General features: G+C 39.2%; 1 protein-coding gene across 1 annotated transcript in view; it reads left to right on the top strand.

The window, feature by feature from the left end:
• Grin3a (glutamate ionotropic receptor NMDA type subunit 3A) overlaps window positions 1–18,531 on the top strand; it is a 176,918-nt gene that overhangs the window by 62,408 nt on the left and 95,979 nt on the right. The window contains exon 3 of the mRNA XM_036178669.1: window positions 13,589–14,636. Coding sequence (XP_036034562.1) covers window positions 13,589–14,636 — 1,048 coding nt within the window. The remainder of the gene's footprint in view (window positions 1–13,588; window positions 14,637–18,531) is intronic.

The raw sequence follows: 18,531 nt of genomic DNA, 5'->3' as shown, positions 1-18,531 counted from the left end.
AAGCATGAGGAAAGCACTGTACACTTTATCTCCAGCCTTTGAAGAGTGTTTGTTTGTAGGTAGATTCTCCCTGAGTTCCCTGGCCTGGCCTTCAGCTTACTCTGTTGTCCGGGTAGGACATGAACTTGTGAACCTCCTTCGTGCACCTCCTGTGTAGTGGGACTGTAGGCTTGGACTACCAGACCCAGCCAAGCTTCCTTAAAATAAATAATTAAAATAAGCAAACCTCTTCAAATCATACTTGCAAAAACCTAATTGGCAATGGAAAAAGTAAACAGAGCATATTAAAGTAGATTTTTCTTTTGAAAGAACAGAATAAATTTGGCATCATTAAAAATATCAATAAATGGTTTTCTACTAAAACACAAAGTATTAAAATTGACTAGTAGAAAATTTGAAGAAATCATAAATGAAATTCATACAGATGTGACCAAATTGCCTACCACCACACAGAGACTGAGCAAAATAGACCATATCTCCAAAAATGCACCTAAATGGATGATTCATATGGTCTTCCAAATCTTTAAATTACAGACAATTCTAAAGATACAAGAAAAGAATCGTAGGTGACCTGATGCAATTTGAAATTCATAAATTAAAGTTAGCTATTTAAAAAGTAATCTCGGTTACTGCATATTAGATATTTGTTCTAAACACATTGCCACAAAACTTTTATACATTGTCACAATGAATTTGAGTGCTATGAACACCTTGAACAGTGCCACAAACTGAAATGCCAGTAATGCATGAACAGGAAGGTGAATGGGAAGATATATGGCACAGCTGCATATGTACCCATATATGGGGATGGGATGTGATCCTGCTCCCCACCCCAGAAAATCAGACCCTTATTAGGCCCAGATGATGCTGTCTCTCAGAATTAGAAATCCATTATTAAAGGATGTTCTGTTTAGTTTTGTTCAAAACATTATGGCTGTGTGATTCACTAACTTCCAAATGTGAAAAGTATTCAATATATTGTCTAAAATCCCTATATATTAGAAAGCTGTAGTAACCATTTGTATAATTTTGATATAAAAATAAAATCATTTCTGGTGATAGAGATCTATTCAATCTGACTGTATCAAAAGCATACAGAAAGAAAGAACAGGACAATATCTTCTAACTTAATAGACAAACTACACTAAATAAAAATGCATCAAATAATATAACAGCTAAGGTTTTTTTCAAATGGAAAATAATGTAAGCACACATGCAAAATGAGATGTTTGTTTATACTTTCATCAGATCTCCTAAGAAACAAATGAAGAACATAGAAGATCTCTAAAAATGTAGTTAACAAGCTTTATTTTATATGTAAAGTTAAAATAAATAAATACTTTCTTGTCCATTGAACTTTTATAGAAATCACTTAAACATTTCCCCCACAAAAGAAAAACAACTCCCTTTCCTATAATACAAAAGGAAATAAGATGCTATATTTGATGCTATGTTTATAGCTTAAATGTCTATTCTAGAAGAAATTATGATCACAAATGTGTCCTCATTGACATAAAATAGAAAAGGGAAAGACAGGAAAACCTATAAATTAATTAGAATGAACAAAATAAAAGACACATTCAATTGAGGAGAAATTGAGCAAGAACCTTAGCACATCTAATACTTTATACAGTTCAATAGCAATGAATTCCCAGAAAAAATCATTTGCCAAAGTTGACCCAGAAAGGGGGAAAGCTTAACTGAGAAGCTGGAAATGTCATTAAAGAATTACACTTTTTTTCTGACTGAAGTTGAAAGCCACAAAAATCTATGAATATAAACATAAATATTCATAGGGCAGCTTGACAACCTGACCTTTTAGTGAAACACCAGGGACCATTATTTCCCTAACCATGGCTTTTGACCATGTTTGTACTACCAGACACGAATTCCTTCCTGTGGAACAAGCCTCAGATCCAATCCAGAGAGTGGTTAGTTAGCCCCCACCCCCATCCCATAAACAGCAGTATCACTATTGCATAATGAGCACATCTTACCTTATAGGTCAGTATTGTAGGGTGCATGGTCCACTTAGGTAATCCCCTTGATGAAAACCCCTCCCCCTGCTGGCAGCCTGAATAGCATTTTCCAGCTCTATGAAAACTAGCCAGCAAATAGAGTTTTCTGACAAGTTCAAAATTGATTTCTCAATATCCTGAAACCTATGTGTGTAGTATCTCAGCAATAAGGCCTTACCATCTACTCTGTTGGACAGCCAAGAGTAATGATAATAGCCTATATTGTTTTGGATATCTAGGGCCTCCCTGACCAATAACTCATAGAGAGGTAATCCATGCCTGGTACTAAGATTTTCATTTAATAACTCATGTTGTGTGGGAGCAGCATTGTTCACTTAGGCATGGTACCTCTGTTCAAACTTCCTTTTTTGTTGTTGCTGATACACTTTTAAGTAGCTCACAAACTAGTGGGCCTTCTTAAGGCTTCACCGGACATCTTTAGATTTGGTTAATCTGCCTGCTATCCCTTCTTTCTCCCACTCAATACCCCAACCCACTTAAACCTTTCACTCCTAGGATTGCTCCCACCCGCATTTCATATCACGTGTGTTCTGCTAGCCACTCTTTTTTTATTTTATTTATTTATTTTTTATTTTTATTTTTATTTTTTTTATTTTCTTTTTATTTTTAATTTTATTTGGTTTTTCGAGACAGGGTTTCTCTGTGTAGCTTTGTGTCTGTCCTGGAACTCGCTTTGGAGACCAGGCTGGCCTCGAACTCACAGAGATCCACCTGCCTCTGCCTCCCAAGTGTTGGGATTAAAGGTGTGCACCACCACTGCCCAGCAAAATTTTCAAATATATAAAATATATATATATATATATAGTGTGTGTGTGTGTGTGTGTAGCTGAGGGTCGAACCCAGGGCCTTGCGCTTGCTAGGCAAGCACTCTACCACTGAGCTAAATCCCCAACCCCCTTATCCACTCTTATTTTATTTCTATCTTGGTTTGCAGGATCAGACTCCCATGCAGCTTCTTCGTGCACAGTTCGTTCTGGCTAGCCCTTCCCTTGCCCCCTCGTTTCCTGTTCCCATCACTGCACTACCTACCTGCTTGAGCCTTCCTGTCCCCACTGTCCCTCTTGCTGTTTTCATTTCACAGCCCCCTCTCTCCTATTGCATCCCCCACCAATAACCCAACTTTAGTTCCCCAGATTACACCTGAACTCCAGGTTAGAGTTTATTGCAGTGGGGATGAAATTTTCAAAGAATAAAAACGGAAAACTGCAATTGAAAAAAGCTTGGCCCGGGTAGTTTTAGAACTGACAGCAAAACCCTAGTGGTAGAGCAAAACACTGATCCACTAAAATTTACCATAATCGTTTCTTAGGAAAGTCCTTAACTTTCTGCTTTTTCAAAATACCTTTCTACTTCATTTTGAAAATACAATAAAATTTCTCTCACTGCATTAAAGGAGGGAGATCTAATTGGATCTCTGACTTACTTTTTCATTTTTTAAATAATTGTAGGTGTATGCATTTTATTTTGTGTACGAATACTTAGCCTGCATGTGTGACTGTGCACCATGTGCATGCTTGATGCCTGTGGAGGTCAGAACTGTCACATACCCTGGAACTAGACAGCATGGTTATGAGCTGCCATGTGTGTCCTGGGAACTGAACTCTGGTCCTCTGCAAGAGCAGGGAGTGCTCTTAACCATGGAGTCATTTCTTCAGCCCTCTGTAATTTATGTTGAAATACCCTGATTGCATTTAGTCAGTCATTAGACCTCACACAAACTTCCTGATGACATCCACCCAATACCTGCCTGGCCCTTCCTCCCACCCATATAATCTCTCTGACTTCAGTCTCTTATCAAAGGAAACGAAAGTACGTCATTGTCCACCTGTGCCGTAGTGCAACCCTTTTAGTCTCCTCAAGGGTGTCATGTTGGAGATGCCCTTGTATCTTTTCCTATATCAACATGTTTTCTATTTCTGCTGAGTATAAATGCCAGTGTATCTACACCACCAAAATGTAGATACGTGTGTGTGTGTAGGAGTATATACACTATATACACATGAGTAAAACACTCATGCAGTGTTTTATTTAATTTTCAGCCTCCATCAATATTCATTGTTTTCTTTTTCATAGTCTAGCCCTCTAAAAAAGAATTATGCCCAGCTTCTCTCTTTGCCTTCTTCCTGAAGCTGGTGCACTGAGATGCTGTGCTGAAATCCTCCATAAAATACCCTACAGACATCACCAGCAAGCCACATATTTCTAAACCAATGCTTCACTTTAAGCCCTTTATTTAATTCAGTTTTATTTGAGACCCTTCATGACCTTTTTACTCTGCATCTACAGTGCAGCATACTATTTCCCCATGTCTGCCTCCCTCTTCTCATCCCCTTTGTGTCTTCCTCAACTTTGCCACCGCCACCTGTTAGAATGCCCCCAGACATTTCTTTTGGACTTCTGCTCTTCTATAGTATTCACTATAGTCTCATTGGCTTTTTTTTCCCAAGACAGGGTTTCTCTGTGTAGTTTTGGTACCTGTCCTGGATCTTGCTCTGTAGACCAGGCTAACCTCGAACTCACAGAGACCCACCTGGCTCTGCCTCCTGAGTGCTGGGATTAAAGGCATGCACCACCAGCACCCAGCCCGTTTTTCTTAACTACCATGCATAGGCTCTTAATACCCAAATTTGTATCTCCTGCATAGACTTCATTTATTAACTCTAGATGATAATTACATACTTTATGTCTATGTTTTGATGTTGATAAATTATCTCAAACTTAACATTCACAAAATCGAACTACAGATTATTCTCTTCAGCCTCAAACCTGATTTGTTTTATCATTTTTCTTTTTCTCAATTAACAGTAACCCCATCTGGGATGGCTAGCTTTATGTCAACTTGACACAAGCTAAAGTCATTTGGGGAGAGAAAACAATGATTGAGAAAATGCTCCCAACCCAAATGGCCAATGGAGCACTTTCTTAATTGGTGATTGAAGGGGGAGAGGCTAGCTCTGTGGGCAGTGTCACCCCTCAGCTTGTGGTCCTGGGTACTATAAGAAGGCAGATTGAGTGAGATATGAAGAAGAAGCCTGTAAGCCACACTCCTCCATGACCTCTGCATCAGTTCCTGCTTCCATGTTCCCTCCTTGAGTTCCTGCCCTGACTTCCTTGAGTGACGAACTGGGATATGGAAGAGTAAATGAACCAAATCCTTTCCTCCCTAAATTGCTCATCGTGTTTTACCACAGCAATAGAAACCCTAAAGCAGCAGACCCCACCCCTTCTCTCTCTGTTCTCTCTCTGCTCTGCTCTGTCTCTTCCCCCACCATCTTTCTCTCTGCCTTTGGCACATGCTCCTTCCCAGGTCTGGTTCTCTTGTATCCCATCCCCTTCTTCCTCCTAATACAGCTCTCTGTAACTAAAAGAAAAGAAACCCTAAAACAGAAATTGGTACCATAGAGTGACCTATTGCTGTTACCCTTATCCTGTTGCTGTAGGAGGATTTTTTTAATGTGGGCCTGGAAAAAGCATTGAGTATTCAGAGACGAATGCATTGTTCTATAGGAAGTGGCAAGGGACTATTGAGAACAACGCACACAATGAAAGCCTGGTTTGTGAAGTTTCAGGAAGATGTTTGAGAACTCTTCAGGGTCCTCATTATGACCATTTATGTGATGTTTTGAATTAAGAATCTATGGTTCTGATTAGCTGGAGCTATAGAATCATCTGTGATTAATAAAATTTCATAAACAGTAAAGTGAGACTTTTGCTTTGCTGGGACAATCTATACTGGTCAGTTGGAGCTAATGAATCAGTATAGTTAAAAAGAGACCAGCATCACTGAGACAAAATCTTCTGAGAAGTGTTTCCTCTAGGTAGCACAAAGAAGCTGTGGTCTAGATGTGGCCAATGTTGTGCCTCACACTGGCAGCCAAACTTGGTAATGTGTGAAAGTTTCACAAGTGATACTGGTTTTGAAGGCATCAATGGGTTATGAAAAGGTGCTAAAGTTTTGTACTGAAAGAGGCCAGGAGGGACCATTAACAAAGGGACAGCTTTAGTTGCACTAGAAGCCCCAAAATTGAAAGAGTCGTGGAAAGAAGTTGAGTTTTGGCACCATGTGGCAGGGTCAGAGTCCCTGAAGAGAGTCCAGGAAAAACTGTTGGTGAAGGTGCAGCCCGGTTGCAGTAAAATCCCAAGCATTTGTTCCCATCAGTTGCTGGATGAAGGCTCTCTGTTGACAATTAGGGTAGTCACCAATCTGATTACAATAGATGGCCAGTTCAGGCACCCTCTCCACTATTGCTAGGAGTCTTAGCTGGGGTCATCCTTGTGAATTCCTGGGAGTTTCCCTGGCACCAGGTTTCTCCCTAACCCCAAAATTCACCCTCCCATCAATATGTCTCTCTTGTTACTCTCCCCCTCCATTCCTCCCTTAAACAAGTGCCAACCTGCTCCCTCAAATTCCCATTTCCCCAACCCCCACCCCTGCTCCAGTTTACCCAGGAGATCTATTCTATTTCCCCTTCCCAGGGAAGTCCATGCATCCCTCTTTGGACCCTCTTTGTTATCTAGTCTCTCTGGAACTGTGGATTATAGATTGGTTATCCTATACTTTACTCCTAATACCCACCTATGAGTGAGTACATACCATGTTTGTCTTTCTGGGTCTGGGTTACCTCACTCAGAATGATTTATCTTAATTCCATCCATTTGCCTGCAAACCTCATGATGTCATTGTTTTTCTCTGCTGAGTAGTACTCCATTGTGTAAATGTACCACATTTTCCTTATCCATTCTTCAGTTGAGGAGCATCAAGGATGTTTCCAGATTTTGGCTATTATGAATAATGCTACTATGAACATAGTTGAGCAAGTGGCCTTGTGGTATATTTGAGCATCCTTTGGGTATATGCCCAAGAATGGTATAGCTGGGTCTTGAGGTAGATTGATTCCCATTTTTCTGAGAAACTGCCATACTGATTTCCAAAGTGGCTGAACAAGTTTGCACTCCCACCATCAGTAGAGAAGTGTTCTCCTTTCTCCACATCCTCTCCAACATCAGTGTTTTTGATCTTAGCCATTCTGACGGGTGTAAGATGGTATCTCAGAGCCATTCTGATTTGCATTTCCCTGATGACTAAGAACGTTGAACAATTCTTTAATTGTATTTCAGCCATTTAAGATTCTTCTGTTGAGAATTCTCTGTTTAGCTCTGTATCCCATTTTTTATTGGATTATTTGGTATTTTGATGTCTAGTTTCTTGAGCTATTTATATATTTTGGAGATCAGCCCTCTGTCAGACATGGGATTGATAAAGATCTTTTTCCATTCTGTAGGCTGCTATTTTGTCTTATTGACAGTGTCCTTTGCCTTACAGAAGTTTTTCAGTTTCAGGAGGTTCCATTTATTAGTTGTTGATCTCAGTGTGTGTGTTACTGGTGTTATATTCAGGAAGTAATCTCCTTTGCCAATACATTCAGGCTAGTTTCTACTTTCTCTTCTATCAGGTCCACTGTAACTAGATTTGTAGGGGAGGCAGCAGATGGGAGTCAAGGGGGAGGGAAAAGGAGGGGAGTAGGGTGATGAAACTGTGGTCCTTATGTAAAAGAAATGAAAAGTGTTCATTAAATGAAATAAAATTTTTAAAAAACAAGCATATTGGAAATGCCAATACTATGGGATGGCCACCAAGTACAGTAGCAGCTATGGAATGGAGCCCAGCAGAGACTAGGAGACAAGCTGTGTGTGCTTTGGGGGCCATTTGGAGCCCAGCTGATAACAAGTGGCTCCCAGATATCAAACACTGAGCTTAATGGACTTTGGTTTTTCTTTGGTTGAATGTAGCTGTGTCCTGGTTCTTTCCTCTTTGAGTAAAAAGCATGTAACTTATGTTTTATTTTACAGGATCCCACAATTAACAGATTTTAAGTGACTTTGGGATTTTAGAAAGAATGGATGTTTTAGAGAAACTTTAAACTTTGAAAGAGACTGGATGTTTTAAAGAGATGGAACTTTTAAACTGCTGGAATTTTTAAATAATGTAGGACTTTTAAAAGTCAGAATGTTTTATATTGTGATATTAATATTAACATGCCATCTTGGAGACAAATGCCATTTGAGTAGTGATATAGTTTTGTGTCAAATTGACAAGAGGTCAGTTGTGCTGGCTTGTTTTATTTCAACTTGACACATTGAGAGTCATTTGACAAAAGGAACCCTTGATTGATAAAACACCTGCCATCAGATTGGCCTATTGGCAAGCTTGTGAGATGTTTTCATGTTTGGTGATTGATGTAGGAGGGCCCAGTTCACTGTACCCTGGGCTGGTGATACTGAGCACTATAAGAAAGCAATGTGAGCAAGCTACAAGGAGCAAACTATTAATCACTAATCCTTCCTGGCCCTTGCCTCTAGGTTCTTGTTTTAAGTTCCTGCCCTGACTCCCTTAGATGATGGACCATGATATGGGATAAACTATTTCATCCACAGGTTGCTTATGGTCACAATGTTTTATCACAGCAATAAAAAACTTAACTAAGACACTAACTTCCCAGTTGTCTAAGGCAACACTATTTAGAGGCATCCTTGTGTATCCTTCTTCTCAGTAACAATGTCTACTTAGTCAGCAAATCTGTCCATTCCAGCATAAAAACAAATCAAGATGCAAGACTCTCTACTACATAGACCTCTCGGCCCACACCATCATCACCTTTTGTCTGTGGAATGGGCTCCTGACTGGTGTTTCTGATCTTGACATTTTAGTTGATCATTATTTAGCAACATAGCAATCCTATTAGGACAGTAGTTAAGTCATAGCATTTCTCTGTTCAACTAATAACAGTGCACTTCACATAGAGAAGAAATAAAGTCCTTGGAATTACCTACAACAACTGATTTTTTGCAAACTCATTGGTCTATACATCTTCTCTGATTTCATCTTCAAAAACCTGCCTTCAAAGATACCAAACACACACCTACCTCAGTGATGTGGGACTTGGCTTTTAATTAACTGTCATCTTCTTAGAGAGAAGTCTTTGCCATCTTTACTTTCCTTCTTTTGCAACTAGTACTTCAAAATATTCAACACATTATTACTTTTCCAAAATGCTTACTCTTTTTCTTTCTGTAGAGTATAAGTACATAAGCTATTATCCCCACTCTGCACCTAGCATCTAGAACAGTGCTTGGCATATAGTGACTATTAGTGAATAAGTAAGTGCTTGAATGATTGATGTGTCATCTTTTAAAACATCTTTCTTCACTTTTTAATGAATGAGAACATCCTTTAGTTAACATGTCAAGATTTTCTATGCAAATGGGGCTTCCAAAATAGATCATAAATATATTAAACACCAATCTGGTATATATTGTGAGCTGTCTCAAGGACAGGTTAATGTAATTTTCAAATTGCAAATTTTGTTCATATTTGCTTACAAATCAACGCTTACTATTGACTCATAACATAATTGGAACTTTTAATAAAGTCAAATTAACTAGTGAGCCTCATTATTTTATGTATAATGGTGCCTTGGGAGGTTTGTGGAACTTGCTTCTTTTTAAAAAAAAATCATGTGCAAAGCACAGTGCTAAACTAAATTCTTGCTTCTACAGTGAGATTCAAGCCACATGTATCTGTGTAGCCAACAATATCAAAAACATTATAATATTCTTTTGCATGGTCTTGGGGTCATCATCAATTCTTTCTTGTATATATTTTACTTATTTCCAAGCCAATATAACTATCAAAAACCTCTAGCTATGTCATTAAACTGCTCAGAAATCTCTACAGTTCTTGTTTTATTATTAAAATAAAACTCAGTCTTATGCAGCAGGTGTGCAAACCTCTGTATTCTACATGCCACCTGTTTTCCCTACATTAAATTTTAATGTTTTCTACTCCACATGCCAATCATATTGTTGTGTTTACTACTCTCTCTTATATAGTCTACCTCTTTTCTTTATAATATTTCTGAATCTGGAATATGTGAGAAGAGTGCATGTCCAGGTTGGAGCAGTTGATTGATAAGCATAGAAAACTGTGATGTTATTATTACTTTGGATGCAAGCTCTCAATCCAACTAAACAACCTTAAGATTATGTTTGCCTGGTTTTTATAGCCACAATGTTCTCCAGGAATATGATGAACTTCTAGTCAGCTACATCCTACAGGTCTTCTCTATATGACTTCTTGTCAAGCTGAGCTTTGTGTATTAGTACTATGGTTTATGAACTAAATGTAACCCCATGAATCTGTCCTCTTAAAATCCTCTTATGAAGATGAAGAATCTCTTACCTCTTTGCATCTGCTACTTATGGAACAACAGAGGGAGGGGAGGATAAGATGGGAGAGAAAGAAAGAAAAACCATCTTTCTTCACATAGGAATTGTGGCCAGCTTCTTCATCCTTCCCAAGTACCACCTATATGCCTAGCAAAGAAAAAGAATTCTGTCCCTGCCAGACAAAATCCTATCAGTGGTTCCCCCACTGCCTTCACTGAGGCCTCAGATCTCACATAATTTGTTTGCCATCCCTAGTCCCTGGTCTCATTTTTACTTGTATCTCATGGATCACACCCTTGTTTCTAGATTTTGAATGTGTCTCACCCAGATAACTGCATCACTGCCCAGCTTCTTTGCCTGGAAAAGTGTACCTACTTCTTCAAGACTTGGCCCTGCTCCTCCTCCTCTAAGATTCCTTCCTTGGTACCCTGGGTCAGAATGTCCAAGCTTGGGGAAACCCTACCATACTACAGGGGTTTGACTCACTTATTCAGTTTCTTTTCCCCTGCAACTAATCCTCGAGCTCTTTAAGCCAATGAGGTGGTTTTCATCTCAACAGCCATAAATGCTAAGCACGTGCTAGGTGGTTTGTATCCATTTATCTTGCCAACAAAATGATTCCTCACTTTCCTTTTCTTTCATGTTCATCCAAGAAGAGTCCAGGGCAAGTACAGAAGGGCATGGTGGAATTCAATTTAAGCAAAAATGAGATTTCTGCCTTCTAATCTTTCAGGTAATAGAGTGAAAAATCCAGACTTAGCTACCACTGTCATTCTTCACAAAGAACACATAGTAAGGATGACTGCAGCTGAAAGCTATCAATGAGATGGTTTTCATGTATCCTTACTACAAAAGGAAAAATAAAAAAGATACAAACGATCTGTCATAAGTATGAACTCACTAACAGAATTTCTCCATGACAATTTCACAGAAAAATATGATCTGGGGTTTTTTGTTTTGTTTTGTTTTGTTTGTTTGTTTGTTTTTTGACACACGTCTGCCACAGATATACTGGGCATTGTCCTTCAGCCATGGCCATGTTAAATATTCACACTGATAATGAGGAATAGCTTTACCAGAATGTGGAGACCACAAAATCTATGAAAGATTTATACAGACTTCTAATGCCTTTTAACTGGGAAGATTCAAATATATATTTAGTCAGGAGAAATCTCTATCATTAAGCCCCAAATATTCTCAAACTGATGAAGAGTTCTTTCTACAACTTTCACTTTATGTTTCTATGACCACAAAATTGGCCAAATGAAACTACCCATTTACCACAAGACTTTTCACCCCCTGAGTTAAGCCAGCAGCCCATGTGTGTGCATGCTTTAAGAAATCTGAAGGCAGCTATTGAATTAAAAACACCATCATACTTGTTCTTCTTTTATGGCACTAAGGGAATTGTCAGTTGATTAATCTATATATGATTTTAATGATTTGGATCCCTGTTTCTCTGAAGTAGAAAACTGTTTTAAAGCCTAAGATAGCTAAGACTTCATTACTTCTTGCAAAATAGAATTTATTTAAGTAGTAGAGTCCCACTGGGGTGCATTAACATGAGTGATTTCCATTACAAGCAATCTACCACAACAAATGGTTTCATTGCCTTCAGTGACAGTAGCGTCTTCAAATGTGATTTACACTTATCACTAATAAAAATTAGGGAATATTTCACACTTTCTGATTTTTCTATATACCTTCTGTGGCAACATGACTTCATCTGCATTTGTAAATTATGGAATAATATATGTGGCAGACAATTCATGAATGTGTTTCTCTGGGCAGCTAGACCAATGTCCCTGGGCACCTCAAAACACCTACTATGCTACACCCCACACTTCAATTTAATTCCTTTTCCTTTTAAATATGCTGAAGTCACTGCTAAGGGTTTATGCTAAGGCAGTGGTTTGGTCTCCAACTGATAACACATCTCTACATTGGAAGGTGTGTTGTGTATTACATGCATTGTTTGAAAGATTGTAATGTAACAAATATCAGTTTCTCCATTTTTTACTAAGGATTAAATTAAATCTTTGAGTAAGTAACCTGCTCAGGGTCACTACTATTGGGAAACTGGGTGAAGATTCAAATTCAGGTCCATCTGACACCAAAGCCTGAGCTTTTGTTCTGAAACAAGGTCATCATTAAGTATATGTGTTAGGTCTGTTATCCCCTCTTCCTGCTTGAGAAAAGCAGATGCTATGACAAAGCATTTTCCTGTCTAGTCAATGTCAAAATGTATATGGAAAGTGCTCAAGTCCACAGGGCTAGAAATCATGTGGCATTTAGTCATTTTCCTTGCTTTGACTTCTAGCAGATTCTTTCTCTAGAGTTAGGGCCAATTGTTTTCTTCTAATGATGAGGGAAGGTAGCCTGAGGCTGTTCTGGGAACAGCAAGTTTATTTATCATCCTTTTCTTTGTTCCGTGGATAATATCCAGTATGCATCTCTGATTGGCCCCATGAGGAGAGATATGCTAATTTTCTACTCTACAAGGAAAAACATTGTACAAAAAATGGCTGTTCCCTGATGTTATAAATGCAATTTTAGGCAATTATAAAAGAATATACATATTTATTAAAACTCATCTCTATATCAAAAATTTCATGGAACAGATTTCATCATAATCAAAAATTGTAAACAATAGAACTGAATGTCAAAGAAGTTCAGAACCCCCATAAGTTAGAAACCTGTGAAAAATATATAATAGCAATGAGTGCTACTTTTAACAATCAATAAAATATTTGGAGTAAAACCAACTGTCAAGCACCTTGCCAGAACTAGAACCTGAAGGTGAGATCTCATTAATTCAATGAAATAGAACGTTTCCAGAAAGTCTATATTATTCTTGGAGAAAGTAAAGATAGACAAAGCCTTTGTTTTTAAAAGTAGGACTCCCCAGGAAAAGCATACCAACTGGTTTTCCAATAATAAATGGTATTGTACTCACTTCTTGAAACCCCCAGAGTCCACCAAGGAGCTAGTTTCCAATGCAAGCACATAGGGTCCTTTTATTGTCAGGTTCAACCTGGGCCACTGCCAGGCAGTTGGAGGGAAATGTAGTGACAGCCATGGGTGCAGAGGTAGAGAGTTCTTATAGGGAAAAACCACAAGCTGGGAATTACATGTTTTGGCAACTTGAGATTGGATAGAGGGGATATGAGGCAAGGTGATTTTTATATTATAATTTAAAAAATAAAAGAAATATTTTTAATAGGACTTCTTTTTATTAAGATAGAAAAGCAAGGATCAGCACTGGTTCTTCACTTTGGCATTGCCTCTTTTTCTTACTTTCTACCTTTGATCCTCTTTACCAGGTTTTTAGCCAACACCACTTTCAGAGGTCTCAGTGGCTCCATCAAAGTAAAAGGTTCTACCATCATCAGTTCAGAAAACAACTTCTTCATCTGGAACTTGCAGCATGACCCTGTGGGAAAGCCCATGTGGACTCGCCTGGGCAGCTGGCAAGGGGGACGAATTGTCATGGACTCTGGAATATGGCCAGAGCAGGCCCAGAGGCACAAAACCCACTACCAGCACCCAAATAAGTTACACTTGAGAGTGGTGACCTTGATTGAACACCCATTTGTTTTCACAAGAGAAGTAGACGACGAAGGCTTATGCCCTGCTGGACAACTCTGTCTAGACCCAATGACTAATGACTCTTCCATATTGGACAGCCTGTTTAACAGCCTCCATAGCAGTAATGACACAGTGCCAATCAAATTCAAGAAGTGCTGCTATGGGTATTGCATTGATCTGCTGGAACAGCTAGCAGAAGACATGAACTTTGACTTTGACCTCTACATTGTAGGGGATGGAAAGTATGGAGCTTGGAAAAATGGTCATTGGACCGGGCTCGTTGGCGATCTCTTGAGTGGAACTGCCAACATGGCAGTCACTTCTTTCAGCATCAATACTGCACGAAGCCAGGTGATAGATTTCACCAGCCCTTTCTTCTCAACCAGTTTGGGCATCTTAGTGAGGACTCGAGACACAGCAGCTCCAATTGGAGCCTTCATGTGGCCACTCCACTGGACCATGTGGCTGGGGATTTTTGTAGCTCTGCATATCACTGCCATCTTTCTCACTCTGTATGAATGGAAAAGCCCATTCGGTATGACTCCTAAGGGGCGGAATAGAAACAAAGTCTTCTCCTTCTCTTCTGCTTTGAATGTCTGTTATGCCCTTCTGTTTGGCAGAACAGCAGCCATCAAACCCCCAAAATGCTGGACTGGGAGATTTCTGATGAATCTCTGGGCCATTTTCTGTATGTTTTGCCTTTCTACATACACGGCAAACTTGGCTGCTGTCATGGTAGGTGAGAAGATCTATGAAGAGCTTTCTGGGATTCATGACCCTAAGGTAATTGTTTGCTTTACTCTAGCTTTCCTTGGTTGCCAATATAATCCATGGGTTTTTGTCTACTTCTGTGGTATTTCTGTCTCCTTCATTTGATTCAAGAATATTCTCTAAGTTGGTTCAGTCAATAAAGTAAGTGTAGCATAAGATGAGGACCTGTATTTTGTCCACAAAGCTCACACAAAAAGCTTGGAGGGGAGGGTTGGCATCTGCTTCCAATCCTATAATGCAGAGGTGGAGACATGTTGATTTTTGGCCAGTGAATTCAGTGAGTAAGGATAGTGAGACACCTGTATATAAACACAAGATGGCTGACATCCTGAGCAGTAACCTTCAACATCAACTATGTACATCCATGTGCACATACACATAGGTGTACAGACATACACAGAAATGCACCTACATACATGTATACACAGGAGCAAGCAGGCACACATGAATATTCTCTCTATCCACTGCACAAACCAGTTAAAAAGGTTTTACCTAGTGAAACCAAATGAATTATAACTGTTATTGTTATCTGTTATTATTTTATTAAATGAAACAAAATGGGGACCATTATTAACCCTTGTTTTAGAGATAATATTGCTTGTGTAAACATCAGTTAGTATAGCTTTTCTTGGTTGTTAAGCCATCTGATAGAATGGCTGTTGGGGAGTAATTTTGCAATACAGCAATAGTTTATAGCATTTCACCCACAGACATCCAAACAAACTGATCAATTGCTTTTGGGAGAAATTAATAGAAATAAATAAGAGAGATCATATTTTAAATAGCAAACCATTTGTTTTGTTGTTAAAATACCCAAAGAAATGAAAAGAGCTGGCATGTTATCGTCAGCACACTGGGGTCAGCTGTGAGGAAACTCACAAGAACTTGAAGAAAGAATTCTGAACTGAACTGGCAAGATTAGCTAAGGGCAGTGTCCTTACAGAGTAAGGAAAGCTGTATACTTTTGGTAAAGGAGGCATCCTTACAGTGTCATTAGAATGCTCACAGGCATTTGACAATATTTTATCTGTCTTGGATGCCCCAGACATCCAACTAGACAGGTAGAAGTAAGTTGGGAGCAAAGACATAAATCAAGATGGAGTGATTAATTATTTTAGCTTGACTGGACCTGGAATTACCTAGGGTATATGACTCCAGAGAGGTGTAACTGAGGAGGGAGTACCTACCCTGAATGTGGGAAGCACCATCCCATGGTCTGCAGGCCAAATATGAATGAAAATAAGAAAACAGAGGCCAGGTGAACATTATCATTCACATCTCCCTGGCTCCTGACTGCGGGCATATGACCCACTGTCTTACACTCATGTCTTCATGGCTTCTTTGCAATTTTCTGTATTACCTCAACATAAAACAAAATCATCTCTTCTTGCATTGATTTACTTTTGTCAGATATTGGGCTCTAGCAATAAGAAAAGCAATTAGTACACTAATATATGTGTAATACTCAGGCAAGGATAGCCATGTCTATGTTCTCTCTGGATTAAAATGGAATCCCTTTCAATGGCTGAGTAAATAGAGACTCCAGCCTAATTACAAGAAAGACTTTGAAATCAGGCCCAAGGGTATACTGAAGCACTGATGGAGATGCAGATCCTAACCAGGGTGCATCCAAATGTACAGAAAAGAGCTGGTAGAGATGGGAAACACTAAGAACACACCATGATCAAAGCAAGATGAGTTAAGTCATCTTTGAAGTGGTGCAGCCATCATCATGCCTTTTCTGATGCCCCTCACCACTCACATTTCAAGGTATTGATCCTTATGTCATACACCTCTTTTGAATAATTTTAATTCATTTCATAAGACATCAGAAAATTGGGAATTGCTGGGCATTTGTGGCTCACACTTTTAATCCCAGCACTCGAGAGGCAGAGCCAGGCAGATCTCTGTGAGTTCAAGGCCAGCCTGGTCTACAGAGCAAGATCCAGCTCAGGCACCAAAACTACACAAAGAAACCCTGTCTCAAAAAAAAGAAAATTAGGAATCTATCAACTGTTCTCAGCAACCAATGGAGTGACCCAGAGGACCGGTGACATCACCAGAGAATTCCCATGGACAGTTGTGATAAAAATATAAAGTCTATGCCATGACCAAAAGAACATGAGGAATTTCACCTATCCAACTACAAACATCCCAAAGTGTGAAATCACCCCACAAGAATGGATTGAGCTAAAATTGCTTCACTAACTAAGAAAGGAATTGTGTTGCTTCTTAAGGAACACTGGGGGTTTTATGTTATGAGCTGGAATCCAGCCAAATGCAAATAGTTCTTTATAATAAACAAATAAATCACCCCAAAGATAGACTTTAGTGATGCACCAGCATTCACACTCTACGGCAGTGTTAGCATCTGCCACTGATCATTTCCCCCAGTAGTCCTGTAGATCTCTTGAAGATTCAGTCTTGATAGACTTACTGTAGACTTTGTGCAAGAATCTTAGCAATGTGACTTTGCAATTAAAAACTGGGAATGGAAACTATTCATCCCACTCTAGTACAAAAACAATCAAATCCATGCCTGTTGTACAGATTCCAGAAGCCTACCGAATGTAAAAGGCTGAGCACAAAACTTAACTAGAGTTTCATTCATCCGAAGTAGGTTGGCCAAAGTAAAGTATTGGTGCTGTGTTTGAAAACCTGAAGCAGTAGCCAGTCAGAAGATTAAGAAGAAAATCAGACAGGTAAACCATACAGAGCAGAATAACTTCTAAGAAAAAGAAAATATTTATGGAGCTGAGGACATGGTTCAGTAAGTAAAGTTCTTGTTGTACAAGCATGAGGACCTGAGTTTGAATCCCCACTGCCCACTTAAAAAGCCAAGCATGGCTGTCTTTTACCCAGCATTGGGAGATGGAGACATGAGTGTCTGTAGGGCTTGCTAGCTTGCTAGTGTAACAGAATAAAAGAGCTCCAGGCTCACTGAGAGACCCAGTCTCAAAAAATAAGATGAAGCTGGGCAGCGGTGGCACACGCCTTTAATCCCAGCACTCGGGAGACAGAGCCAGGCAGATCTCTGTGAGTTCAATGCAGCCTGGTCTACAGAGCGAGATGCAGGACAGGCACCAACACTACACAGAGAAACCCTGTCTCGATAAACTAAAAAAAAAAAAAAGATGGAGAGTAACTGAGAAATAATCAATGTTGCCCTCTAGTCTCCCCATGCAAATGACCTCATATGTGCACATACACATATGTGTACAAACATATTACACACACACACACACACACACACACACACACACACACACACAAGAAGTAGTCATTTAATCCCCAATACCACCAAAATAGAGTAAACTTTTTAGAAAACTAACCTAGCCCACAAGAAAAAAGTCTCCTGCCAGGTGGTGGTGGCACATGCCTTTAGTCCCAGAACTTTGGATTACAGTGAGTTTGAGGCCAGCCTGTTCTGCAAAACAAGTTCCAGGACAGCCAGAGCTGTTACACAGAAAAACCCTGTTTTGAAAAACAAAAAAGTCTCCCAACTGTACTAAGTCAATCTTGTGTTACAGCAGTTCAGTTCTCAATAACACAGACAAACCTAACATAAACATGCTTGGTCTGAGACAATGGATGAATAACAAATGAAGGTTCATAAAACTATGTATTTACTCATGCTGTTTCTATTTTAAAATCTCTCATGAAGAGTTTCAGACATGCAGACACTCAGATTGTTTGATCAGGCCCAGTACTTGATATTATACTTGGCACCTGGACTTTTGTATAAAAATGTTGATGACAGAGTTTTTCAGATTTTATTCAGACACATGGTGTGATGTAAATTATGTAATTTATACACAGAGAGGTAAGGTGAGAATACTTTAAAAACCCCTTGGTCACTCAGTGTCATCCCTAGGCATGACATGGCTATATGAAAGCTCTAAGGGTG

This window comes from Onychomys torridus, chromosome 2 (genome assembly GCF_903995425.1).
Source record: "Onychomys torridus chromosome 2, mOncTor1.1, whole genome shotgun sequence".
Lineage (NCBI taxonomy): Eukaryota > Metazoa > Chordata > Mammalia > Rodentia > Cricetidae > Onychomys > Onychomys torridus.
Note: the sequence above shows the minus strand (reverse complement) of the source record. Positions and strands in the feature narration are given on the sequence as shown.